Source organism: Arvicanthis niloticus, chromosome 8 (assembly GCF_011762505.2).
Source record: "Arvicanthis niloticus isolate mArvNil1 chromosome 8, mArvNil1.pat.X, whole genome shotgun sequence".
Classification (NCBI taxonomy): domain Eukaryota; kingdom Metazoa; phylum Chordata; class Mammalia; order Rodentia; family Muridae; genus Arvicanthis; species Arvicanthis niloticus.
In genome coordinates, this window is record NC_047665.1 from 44,151,743 (window position 1) to 44,165,667 (window position 13,925).

The window sequence follows — 13,925 nt, forward strand, 5'->3', positions numbered from 1 at the left end:
TTGTTGGTCCTTACCCTACTCTGCTTCTTGCTAAATAGTTCCATCTATGTGACTTATTCAGTTATACATTATAAGCAAATGATTGCAAACATATTATCTATAGTTCAGATTATAACCTAGTTCCTAGTTGTGAAATTTGCTCTGGGAACTCTCACAAGGTTCTCATAAATATCAGTGTCACCTGTGGCATCTTCCTTTTGGTTAGTCTGCCGCTTACAACCACCATACCCAGTCCATTATCAATCCCATTAGCTTCCCCCTCTTTTTTGTTATTAACACTATTTCCTTCTGTCTCTACTCACATGTCCCTTAGTCTAAGACTACACATTCTCTGTCATGATCATAATAACAGCCTCTTACTCAGCTTCCTCAGTTCGAATCTTATCCTCTGGCCAGTTATACTGGTTATACTGCAGAGAGAGAGAGAGGTCTTTCTGAAATGCAGGCATGATCTGTCAAGTTCTTTTAGTGACTTTCTGCTAGCTTGATGGTACATAATGTATTTCCTGTGGCCATCAACTTCTTCTCTCTCTTTTCTTTTCTGCAGCCTCTCTGATGCTACTCTCTCTCTTCTTGTGGTTCATTGCTTTTTCCCACCGTAGACCCATGTACACATGTCATTCTGTCTTTCAATACCAACCTACTGCTCCCAACTCTATTCAATGCATATGTATGAATTCTTAGTTCTCAGCTTACAGAGCACTTTTCTAAGGGACATTTTCTGCCTTCTCTTCCTTTGGCACAAACAACATTAGAACTATGTATTGTAAGATCCCATTTTGGTCTGTATGCTTCCATTCTAGAGCCTGTCACTGTCTGCCATTATTTTTATGTTACTTTATTCGAATGTAAGTCTTTTGTGATGGATCATTTGTTATGTTTTTCCCTATCATACCCAGTGTCTGTGAAACATAGTGTATCATGTCAGCAACCATTTGTTAGATGGATGAATAAATGTACCTTAGTAAGCTTAATTGTTATAACAATTTTAAAGGTAAGTGCTAATCATTTCTATTTTATAGAAGTAAAAGCCAAGCTTTCAAAATTATGTAACATGCCTGATACTGACTGCACGGGTTAAGTAACATAGACCTAGGATTTAATTATCTAATTTAATATATTGGTTTGTGAAGATAAGAATAGATTTTTGTAGAAATAATTATTAACAAATCCCTGTGGTGGGTTTGCTACTCACCCCAATGTTTTATGTTCCCAGATGAAAGACACACACACACAGCCTTTATATTTTAAAGTGTCTTAAACAGCACAGTAGCTAGGCCACTGCCTAACTTCCACTGCTATTAGAATCTATCTCCCACCGATAATTTCAAGTTACTACTTACTAATTCTTATGTTCTATCTTGGCTGCTCTGGACCCAGTTGGGCAGCCCTCTGAGCCATGTTTTCCCAATTCCTTCACACGGTGGCTGTGTGTCTATATCTTGCACTCTTCTTTGGCATAGCATCTTTCCTCTCCTCCACACTCTCCCAGCAATGTGGATGCCCTCCATCTCTCTCTTCTCTTGGTCCTAATCCTGGAAAAACATCCCACCTCTGTCTGTCCTCCTCAGCTATTGACTGTTGGCATCTTTATTTACCAATCAGAGCCAACTGGGCAGGTTTTTAGAAGCAATGTATAGGTACGCTTGTGCAAGCAATTATTTGGTGAAACATAATTAGCATTCATAATGCAAGTAGCTACAGATTTTAAAGAATTTTAATTATATTAGGCATTTTGTTATAGTTTCACTGTAAATTAAATTTAAAAATTTATATCATTTATGTTAGTGCTTACTTTAAAACTAATAGAATAAAATAAAAATGTCCTACAGTTTGAACCAACTGAGGATGTTTAATTAAACTTTGAGCATATATTTTGGTTATTAAAGAGATAACATTTTATTATTCTTGGGGGCAGTATTAACATTAAAAAGAAGACTAGCAATATAATAAAATTAATTATATAAAGGTGTATATGAGAGAAGAAAACATTCTGTGAGCATATTTCTTCGGGGTATAGTATTGTAGATAATTCATTTACTCCCATCATATTCTCTCCCTGCCCAGTTTTCTGTAGTGCTAATTCATTTTTAGAAGTGTTCTTTTAAAGATATATTTGTTTCATGAACACTTTAAAGTATTTTTTTTGTTTTGTTTTCTTTCTTTCTTTCTTTCTTTCTTTCTTTATTTTTATTTTATATTTTATTTACATTTAAGATGCCATCCCCTTTCCCCATTCCCCTCCCTAGAACACCCCTGTCCCATGCCCCCCCTTTCCTTTTTGCTTTTATACGATTTTTTAAAAATGTTAATCAAAGGATTTATAAGTTTGGTAATGCTCAATCAGAAGCGTAACCCAATACCCAACCTAGATATAAAAACTATCTTTGACTGGTGGAGACATGTGAACATCTGCCTCCATGCCCCCTCTCTCTTTCTCTCTCTCATCACCTAGCTTCTCCTCTTCTTCTTTCCTTGTTCCATCTCTTCCTCTCAGTACTCCTTCCCACTTAGCTCCTCCTACATATCACTCTTCCTGTTAAAGTAGAACTTTTCTCTCAAAATACAATTAGAGCATACTTATTCCTAATTGTACCAGTGAGGTACAAGATAGTCCTAATACACAGTCCATCATTCTGTTGACTAACCAGAACCTCTGTCATCTCTTCTAACTAAAACACTTACCTTTGATCCTGGCTTTTTGGCTTTAGAATGAATGTCAGCTGAAAACCATCTACTCAGATCTTTTCTCTCAAAGTAAATAGCCAGGATTGGTTATGAGACTATAGGTCTTCAACCCCATCAGAAATCCAGAATGACTGAGTTAACTGAAGTTATGGGAAGCACTAAGCATAGCTTCTAAAACTTAGCCAATTTATAGAGACCGCTGAACACCTGAAAAGCCCCTATACTACCGAACGTTGGAGCATCAAATCTTCAGCCTTCTGGCCCAGAATCATCTGACAGACCTTAGTGATGCAGGATTATTAAGGGCTGATTACTCTGTCTAGGCAGATATAATCAGTCGACTATTCTGCATGTGTGTCCTTTTCTGGACAGTAATTTGTCTGTAGATGGAGAGAGGCAATTCTTGCCTAGTGGCTGTCACTGCACAACTGGAGTATCTCCAAGGATGCTCAATTTCTTCTTAGAATCCACGACAGGAAGCTGTCAGGAGCAGACAGTTCTCTAATCAAAATGAACATTAATATATAAATATTTGTAGCATCAGTTCTATGGACTTCTGATTTTTTGAAAACCAACTATCCATGTAAGGTAACCTGGACTATTGTTTGTTCACTCCTCTCAGCTATTTCTAAATAAAATATGGAAAACACCCTAACAATAAACTCAAAACCATGAATTTGCTATAGTCCCTTAACTCATAGGTTAACTGTCCCAAATCAGTTAAAAAAGGGCTGGGTCTAGGCCTTGTATTCCTAAATGTGTTATACAGGCACAATGCCCATGAGCGTATCAATATTCATCTCATTTTTATATTAATAAGAGGCTCATACCAATGAAAACCTTAAATTTGAAATCAAAGTAAATTTTGTAACATTTAAGAAATTATAACTTCATCTTGATAATAATTATACAGATTTCTACCAATAGGTTATGGCTATGCAATAAATCCTAGCTAATCCCCCCTGTTCCAACAAAACCACTACTTTTCCCTAGAAAGACAGACCATTATTAACCACATTAGTCCCCAAGCTCAGGGAATAGGGGCGCTGACTCTTCTTTAACTTCTTCAAGCTGATTAAGGGCATTGAGATTTTAGAAGAGAGGTGGGGGGAAGAGTAAGTTGATAAGCCTCTGATGTTGTGTCTTTACTGAATTCAGATGGAATTCCAGAACATTGGAGGTTTGGGCAGGTCTGCTCAGTATGCTTGATGAGTAGATACACCAAGGCTGTGTATTCTGCAATATACAATTCTCAGAACAAGTTTTAGTATCAAGAAAAAAAAAATTTCCCACCCCCAGGGGGCTGTCATTTTTTTTTTAAGATGTTGGTTCTGAAGACTTTTTTTTTTTCGCTTGTTAAAATTGGTTGTAGTATTTACGTTTCAGATTTTATCCCCTTACCCTACTTCCTCCTACCACCCAGAAACCTCCTATCCCATCCCCCTCCTCATGCTTCTATGAGGCAGTAACCGCACCTACCCCCCTCACTATCCCCTCCCTGCCCTCACATTCCCCTCCCCCCCCACTCTGTGTTTATTTTCTTTATGGGACCAAGAAACTCCTCTCCCACCTATGTCTGACAAGGCCATCCTCCCCTACATGTACCTCTGGAGTCTTGGGTCCCTCCCTATGTGTTCCCAGGCTGGTGGTTTAGACCCTGGGGGGCTCTGGTTGTTTGGTATTGTTGCTTTCCACCTGGGGTCACTAACCTTTTCTGCTCCTTCAGTCCTCTCACTAAGTTCTCCATTGGGAAACCCCTGATCATATCAGTGGTTAACTGTGAGCATCATCCTCTGAGTGTGTTAGTCTTTGGCAGACCTCTAAGGAGACAGCTATATCATGTTCCTCACATTATGCATTTCCAGCCATCCACAACAGTGTTTAGCTTAGGTGGCTGTACATGGGGTGAATACCCAGGTGGAATGGTCTCCTGATGGTCCCTCCTTCAGTTTCTGTTCCATGTTTTGTTTCCTTATTTGCTCCCTTGAGCATTTTTGTTTCTCATTCTAAGTAGGCATCCCCTCTTGGTCTTCCTTCTTCATGAGCTTCATGTGGTCTGTGGGTTGAGTCTTCGCTAATCCAAGCTTTTGGGCTAACATCCATGGAGATATGTTTGTGTAACTATCTTCTTTTGGGGTTTTTGGAAGACTACTTTCTTGCTTTTTCTAGGTTGTAGTTTCCCTCCTTGTGTTGGAGTTTTCCGCCAATTATTCTTTGAAGTGCTGGATTTGTGTTGAGATACTGTGTAAATTTGGATTTGTCATGGAATATTTTGGTTTCTCCATCAATAATGATTGAGAGTTTTGCTGGGTATAGTAGTCTGGGCTGGCATTTGTGTTCTCTTAGGGTCTGTATGATATCGGTCCAGGATCTTCTGGCTTTTATGGTCTCTGGTGAGAAGTCTGGTGTAATTCTTATAGGTCTGCCTTTATATGTTACTTTGCCTTTTTCCCTTACTGCTTTTAGTATTTTTTCTTTGTTTTGTACATTTGATGTTTTGACTATTATATGGCGGGAAGTATTTCTTTTCTGGTCTAAACTATTTGGAGTTCTGTAAGCTTCTTGTATATTTATGGACATCTCTTTCTTTAGGTTAGGGAAGTTTTCCTCTATAATTTTGTTGAGGATATTTACTGGTCCTTTAAGTTGGGTGTCTTCCCCCTCATCTATACCTATTATCCTTAGGTTTGGCCTTCTCATTGTGTCTTGGATTTCTTGTATATTTTGGGTTAGTAGCTTTTTGCATTTTGCATTTTCTTTGACAGTTGTGTCAATGTTTTCCATGGTATCTTCTGTACATGAGATTCTCTCTTCCATCTCTTGTATTCTGTTGGTGATACTTCTGTCTATGACTCCTGATCTTTTTTTTAGGTTTTCTATCTCCAGGGTATTGTCCCTTTGTGATTTCTTTATTGTTTCTACTTCCATTTTTAGATCCTGCATGGTTCTGTTTAATTCCTTTTCTTGTTTGGTTGCATTTTCTTGAAATTCCTTAAGGGATTTTTGTGTTTCCTCTTTAAGGGTTTCTATCTGTCTACCAGTGCTCTCCTTAAGTTCTTTGAGAGTGTTATTTATGTCTTTCTTAAAGCCCTCTATCATCATCATGAGAAGTGATTTTAATTCTGATTCCTGCTTTTCTGGTGTGATGGGGTGTTCAGGGCTTGCTCTGATGGGGGAGCTGGGTTCTGATGATGCCATGTAACTTTGGTTTCTGTTGCTTATGTTCTTGCTCTTGCCTTTTGCCATCTGGTTAACTCTAGTGCTGCCTGTGCTTGCTGTCTCTGACTGAAGCCTGTCTTTCTAGTTATCTAGCTTGTGTCTGATCTCCTAGGGGTCCAGATGTCCCTGTGATCTTTTCCAGTTGCACTGATTACAGTGGTACCTCTAGGATGCCTCAGGATATGGTGCCTCCAAGGTAGTAGTCCAGTTAGGTGTCTGCTGTTCTGGGTGCAGTGTCTCCTCTAGAATATCTCAGGATATGTTGTCTGATGCTCTGAGTTCAGTTGTTCCTCTGTGGCTCTGGGTTGAGTGGACCTTCCACTATGTCTCAGGTGGAATCGGGGTCCACACAACAGCAGACCTGGCAGAGGTCTGATCCAGGCCTCAGATCTGAGAACTAGTTTCTAAGACACTGTCCAAGTTAGAGCACCTGGGATCCCTGCTTCCTCTGGGTTCTTGGAGGTTGGGGGCAGAGCTACCACCCAAGATCTGCTCAGTGCTCTGGCCCAGACCGGAAGGAACCAGTGTTCCGGGAGTGACTTCCTGGGTCCTTTTTGTTCCCATTTACTCCCTGTTTAGGCTGGGCCCTGCTGTCTGCTTACCTAAGATACTGCCTGAGTTAGAGTGCCTGGGATCCCTGCTTCCTCTGGGTTCTTGAAGGTTGGGGGCAGAGCTGCCACCCAAGATCTGCTCAGTGCTCTGGCCCAGACCTGAAGGAACCAGTGTTCTGGGCCGGGAGTGACTTCCTGGGTCCTTTTGGTTCCCAGTTACTCCCACTTTAAAATATTAATAGGGAATAGTTATTATGATAACTGATATTTTACCTCAGTCTTATAATTTGTGTTCTGATCATGTTCTGTTGGCTTAAAGGCTGCTAAATGCCCACTTTCTAAGTGATCACGAAGTTCCTACAGTTTCTTAAGATTTCCCTTATATTGGTAATGTTTCATTATATAATCTAGGTTGAAGGAAATAAAAAGCAGTTCTTCATTCATTAAAAAGGAAGTTTATTAAAATGAAATGATACCCCACCCAAACTTATTTTAACAGATCATTGATCAAAATTTTGAAAATAATTCTTTGTATTATACTTGAAAGTTCCTATTTGCCACCTCAGCTAAAAAGAAATACATAAAGTAGCAGGGAATTGGTATACGTTCATAGTTAGCCATGGTTCACTAATAAAAAAAACAAAAAACAAAAAAAAAAAAACCTGATCTCAACATTCTTTGTAACTGACCCATAGGGCAGTTCTGACTCCTTTCTTGCCATCTGAGAAACACTAATAGTTATCCTTATCACTCATTTTGCTTTGCCTTTGTGAACATGGGAAAAATGTTAAAATAATTCATGTGATGTTTTTAAATTAAATTAAATTAAATTAATTTTTTTACTTATTAACTCTATATTCCACTCACTACCCCTCCCATCATCCCTTTCTTCAATCCTTCCCCATCCCCTGCTCCCCTTCTCCTCTGAACAGGTAAACCGCCCCCCACCCCCACCCCGTATTCTCTCCAACCCTGGCACTTCCAGTCTCTGTGAGGCAGGCTAGGTGTTTCCTCTCTTACGGAGGCCAGACAAGGCAGCCCAGCTAGTAGAACATATTGCATGAACAGGCAACAGCTTTTGGAACAGCCCCAACTCTGGTTGTTCAGGACTCATATGATGGTCAAGCTGCACATTTGCTACATATGAGCCAGGAGGCCTAATTCTAGCCCATGAATGTTCTAGGTTAGTTGACTCTGTTGGTCTTCCTATAGAGTTTCTATTTCCTTCGGGGCCCCTAATCCTTCTTCCTATTCTTCTATAAGAGTCCCCAAGCTCCATCCACTGTTTGGCTGTGGGTGTCTGTATCTATTTGAGTCAGGTAGTAGGTGGGGTCTCTCAGAGGACAACATACTCCTGTCTCCAAGCATAATTTTTTAATAGCACTTCTATTCATGTCCAGCAGCAACATGAAAATAATAAAATCTTACTGTAGTTTTTAAATGCAAGATAAATTGTAGCTTTGATTTTGTTATCTGGAACTAATCATTTAATCAATTTACTCTTTGTCAGCCCTTTATCATAAACCTTGACATTATTCAGCTATGATCTTGGACATAACAGGAAGAGTAAGAAAGAAAAACCTGTAATTTCCCAGCTGTAGTCTGCTAGTACCATGCAACAGATCTTTTTCTTGCCCTGTGTACGTACTGTCTAATGCAATGGGTTCATGGCTCTTAATTGTTGAGAACCGCACTATCCCACGTTTGGGGGCCAAAATATGGAGAACCACTCTGTCAATGTTGGAACCCACACTGCCAAAAGCCTTGGGAGCTAAATCGTTAGAGCCCGCACTGCCCCAAGCTGCTCTGGTCTGCGAGTTGAGGTTCAGCAAGAGAGAGAGCAAAGATGGATGCAAAGAATGGAGACCAGACAGAGTGTGATTCAATCCCGTTTATTCTTCAGTCTCTCTTCTTCTCTCCAAGTCTCTTGTTCCTAGTCCAAGTCCCAAGTCTCTAGTTCCTAGTCCCTAGTGCCTCCAAATCTCATGTCCTGGGTTTCGGCACCAAGTCCTAATCCCAGTTCTCTAGTCCAAGTGTCTAGTTCCTAGTTCCTTTCCAAGTACTCCCTAGTCCAAGTCTCAAGTATAAGTACTTTGTTCTGTCTGCCTCTCGCCTTTTATATGTCTCACTTCTAAGTCACGCATTTAAGTCACAACTTTAAGTCATGCCCTCAAGCCTTGTCTCTAAATCACACCTTTTAAGTCATGCTCTTAAGTCTTGTCTCTAAATCACACCTTTAAGTCACGCCTTTAAGTCTCACAGCTTTAAGTCTCACAGACCCAAGGGTATCTAAAACAAGATGTTATCAGAGTGTGCTCAGCTGTTGTAGGCTGTTGTAAACAAGTCTCTTGTCAGGGTATATGGCTCAAGATGGCTGCAAGGATGATCGCTGCCTTCTGTCAGCTCCCCACACTTAATTATGAATTTAAAATTTAAAGTAACAGCATTATTGATATAAAATTTATATTATTCACCCTCATACGGGTATAATTAAATGAAGTTTAGAATGTTCACATCTGTACAGTTGTCACTACCATCAAATTTTGAGCATTTTCATCACCATTATAAAAAATATCCCAAATCAGTAGCTCTTCCTCATTTCTTACCAACTTCTCAAGCACTAGGGAACCACTATATTCCAATCTCCTTGGATTTATCTATTTTGGGTCATTTCTTTTGAAATAAATTACAAAATGTCATCTTCCTCTTATTCTTTATCATAAATTTAGTAGCCATATGTGACTTGTGACTGAAGTAAAAAGACCAAAGATTGATGCTAGTGGGTAATGAAAATACTGCAAGGAGGGCACATGGACAGTGAACAAGACAGAGAGATAGGAGATGAAGAAGAACAAAAATGGATGGTAAGGCAGAGACCCAAGAAAGTGACAGTATCAGTTGGATGTAGTGACAGAGTAACACAGTGGCAAAGGATTGACAATGTGGTGTGAACAAGAATAGGTAGGATACATTTTTATGCCTGTTAGAAATGGAGGGAAGGAAGCAAAATTCATGTTGTGTTGTGTGGTATGGTGTTGATGATCTTTTCAGTGGAGTTAGAAGAGACAGATTGGTGGAAGAGAAGAAGAGACTAAAGATGACTGCAAAGGAAGTACTCCAACATAGCACAAAGGTCATCAGAGAGGAGGAAAAAGTTGCCAGATTAGAGAGATGCAGTCCCTCTCAAGAGGGCCTAGTGAAGGAAAAGCAGGTGAGTTAGCAGAGCAAAGCTTACCTAGGAAGAAAGATAACACAAGGAGCTTGTTGAGAAAGAGCTGATTGGGCAGTTGGAGGACAGAGCTTGGTTCTCCACTCACACTAAGACCACATGTGCAGGAGAGTCTCCATGTCTCCTGTTTGTAAACACAATATGACACTGGTAATAGTGTCAGGGTCATCTTTTCTTAATCTTTGCAAATAATTATACTATTTGATATAAAAAGTTCTACAAGAAAAAGTGGAAACTAAGAAAACTTGAAACTTTGAAATGTTAAAAATCATTCTACAGCAAAATGAGTATAGAATTTTGTAATATGAAACATAAGCCTAGCATTTTCTTAAATGTTTGTCACACTTTTGCAATGCTTTAGAAATTATTGGAAGAGGTAGGAAGCAGCTTGAAAGTCTTAAATTTAAAAAACTGTAGTTATAAGAGAAAAGCTATATGCTGGGTTCCTATTGAATTGATGAATAACATCATTAGAAATTGAACCTTTTTTCTGGTCTTGCCCATGTACAGACATACACTAACATAAGTATTTGTTATTTCTTTTTAAGGCCTTTAAAACCAAGGATGGCTATCTTGTAATTGGAGCAGGAAATAACCAGCAGTTTGCTGTTGTATGCAAGGTAATCCATAATCACCAGAATGGGTAGATGGCAGGTTCTGCTGTTCATTTTCTACAAACTGAGGAAAAGTTCAACTTTGCCTGACAGTGTTGCTCAGTCATTACTAGTTGAATGCCTATGTTAGCACCTGAAATCATACTGCTTGATACTCACAAATGCTAAGACCTGGGTCTGATAAACACTCCCCTTTCTTTCCTTCCTCCCTTTTTTCTTTTGTTGTATATTACTTCCTTTCTTTCTTCTTTGTTCTTTCTATGTTTCCTTCCTTCCTCCCTCCCTCCCTCACATCCTTCCTTTCTTCCTTCCTTCCTATCTACTTTTCATTCTTTCTTGCATTTTGTATGCTTATATATGTATGTACCCTAAAGTGTGCCTGTGAAGGTATCTTTTCACCATGTGGGTTCTGGAGAACTTTGTTGTTTACTTATTTGTTTTTGTTGTTGCTACTACAGTACCTAGGTTGAAATGAGAAATTATAACTTAGAATTTTCTCAATTAAATCTTTAAAATGTTAATTAATATATTAATTATATCATTGTCTCCTTCTCTTTCCTCCCTTCAACCCTTTTCATGTTCCTTTCTTAGTTTCTCTAAAATTGATGGCACCTCTTGCTTTGATTTATTAATGTTACATATGTATATACATACATATATATATATATATATATATATATATATATATATATATACATTCATATATAAACACTTTCTCATTTTTGTGGGGATATTTAGTCCTGTTTCTTTCCTTTCTCCCTCCCTATTTCTATCCATGTCTTTCCTTTATATTGTATTTAATTGGGCCCAAATATAATTGAAGCATTTGCAAATTAATTTTATGTTCTGCTAGAAATTTTAAGATTTTTTTGTTATCTTTGTTTAATGCATAGCTTTCTCTGGAATTCATGCTTAAATATTTTAGAAATTAATGTTATATTAAAAATACTTTTTCTCAGTAAGACCCAAGAAAGCCTTAAAATACTCGGACCCATGTAGGACAGAAATATGCTAAACTTTAAGCATTGCCTAGACAGTTTTTAATATTTTCACTCTTTATCTCTTTACAACTGTTTTAGGACCCTTTTAAAAATAAAACACTGAATTTTGAAATTTTCAAAGTGTCACTTCACTTTCACTAGTTTAAATCCAAGAAATATAAGCTAGTTAAAATATGTTTGTTTTACTTTTATTTTATTTTTTGCATATAGACAGGGGTTTCATCTATTGAAAACTTTTTTTTTCTGACTGAGAGAAGATTAGATTTTTACCGTGTGACCATAAGCTTTCTGTCTTATTAAAGTTTCCTGACTTCCTCAGGGGGATTGTTTTCATTACAGTAGTTAACCTATTGTGTACAAGAATTATTTATTATGGTGTCTCTTTTGTGGGAGAGGTTAACAAACAGAGCTAAAACCCACAGCTAAGAGGTGGGAAAGATTGTAGAGAAGGTAACCAACAAGAGGGGATGGTTCTGACTCCCAGAAGGGCTGATGGTGGCTGAGGTGGGAGGGAGGGCAAAGCCTTTATAATGGTTACCCAGGGAGTATAGAGAGAATTGATTCAAACATTTGATCTTGGATCAAAGAATCTTTATTATGAATGGTCAGCTTTAAAAATATGAAACATACGGAAACCGTTGATGGTGAAGTCATTCCTGTGCTCAACTTCAGAGATGGAAACTTCAGCTCTTTACTCTAAACAAGTGCAGGTTGGCCTCCTGAGCCATATGTTTACAGCCTCTCTCTCTCCCTCCCTCTCTCTCTCTCTCTCTCTCTCTCTCTCTCTCTCTCTGTGTGTGTCTCTGTCTCTCTCTCTCTGTCTCTCATGTTGACACATTCTCACATTCTTCAGTTTTTTTCATTACTGCTGATCACTTTGAAATGTCTAAACTTCTTCATAAGTATCTGTAAGAACACTTTTTGGAAAAGGCTTTTTTAAAGCAGAATGTTTGCTGCATATTTTAGTACTAAAATATGACTTACTGCTATAATATGCTTGCACATTGCTTCAAAAGGGAGCCTGTCATAGGCCCTGATATAATGGCGTACTTGACTTTGCTTTTCCCATATGTGAGTTAGGAATGATAATCTCTGCTATGAGCTATCAAAAGTGTGGCATGAAAACTCTGAGACCTCAGAGGAAGTGTTCTGTGTGGAGAGTTTCCTTGGTGTTTAGTTTATTTGTGGGTTTGCCAAGTGATCACTATACTCTGATTGACTTTCTCAATCCTTGTTATTACATCACCCAAGTTAAAAGAAAATCTTTTGTATGTCTACTTGAATACAAAATTCTCTTTTCTTACCAGCAATACATAAGAAATAAATTTCTTATTATATATATTTCATTCACACTTACCTGTTAGGGATGGACTCATGCAAACTGGCCTCACAGAAGTGAGCCCACATCAGATTCTTTAGAAGCATCTGAACAACTCTGCCTCCTAGGAAGGGCAGGAGCAGCTGCATGGGATTTACTTAAGTCCTCTCTTTCCAAAATAGAATTTGATATACTGGTTGATTAACAGGAAGGGCCCTATAAGGAAGTAGGAAGTGCTTGTGTTCAGGAGCCAGAGTCAGAGCACAAATTCAAGGATTGGGGTTGAAAATATACTACTATATATAAAGTGAACCTTGGTTTATGACAATTTCTATTTTATGTCCCTTAACATGATGCAGAAGAACAGGGAAAGTGAGCATATGTAAGCTATTTTAAACTGATTGATGTCAACATTTATGGCTATTTCTATTTGAAGTATATTGACATCCCCTTTAAAGTCATTTGGACTGATGGTTTCCTTCACTGGGTACAGAATGTGTTGATTTTCAACTTCAGTGTATTTAGAATCTCTGATAGTCACCTTCTCAAAGAGTTGACTTTGGTGTGTTTGAGGTAGGGCACAGGAAATTTCAACTTTAATAAATGTTGTATTTGATTCAGGTGCAGGTAGTCTGGGGACATTACAACATGATTCCTAAGGGCTTTATGGGTCTTGCTTCTAGTCAGGCAACCACTGGTAAAGTGCTTAATCTTTTCCTACCATCTGTGTCCTTATAAGATGTAGATTATAATATATAGCTATACCAATGTATAAATTATGGGGATCATAAGGGCTAGTTACATAAGCAAAACATAGCATGCCCCTGGCTCACAAGAGACATTTATTAACTTGCCTCTGAAAACTTGGATAGGATAATTCTGGTTCTAGGACAAATCCAGGTGTTACACTTCCCCTTTAACAGAGCTTTGTGATAAGTCCTAGAGGGGGAATTTGCACCATATAGGGGGAATCTGCTTGAAGACTCTATGAGTAAACAGCAGGAGCATTAAAGAATATCAGAATTTGAAGCTCTTGTAAATTGGTAGCAGATCAGTTCAATGGAGCCAGAAGTGGAATGGTGGGTACCAGGAAAGGGAAATGGGCTCCAGAGTTGATCTTTATTGCTATATAAGGAAAATTAAAAGTGAGTTGTGGTTTCCATGTGGTGAGATTATTTTTTATCCTCTACACTTTCTTCTGTTCTAGCCACTGAACAATCCCAGCAGTACAGAGGACAGAGTCCACTAAGAAAGAACCTTTCCTTCATGGTCACTCAAAGGCATGAATTTGTGTTGCTGTTGACC

General features: G+C 38.5%; 1 protein-coding gene across 3 annotated transcripts in view; it reads left to right on the forward strand.

Annotated features, from left to right (window-relative positions):
• The window catches only part of Sugct (succinyl-CoA:glutarate-CoA transferase), a 719,395-nt gene that overhangs the window by 296,516 nt on the left and 408,954 nt on the right, over positions 1-13,925 (forward strand). For 2 of the 3 annotated variants that reach the window (XM_076939338.1, XM_034510479.2), the window contains exon 10: positions 10,236-10,307. The exons of the other annotated variant lie outside the window; for it this stretch is intronic. In XM_076939338.1, coding sequence (XP_076795453.1) covers positions 10,236-10,307 — 72 coding nt within the window. The remainder of the gene's footprint in view (positions 1-10,235; positions 10,308-13,925) is intronic. 3 annotated transcript variants of the gene reach the window in all.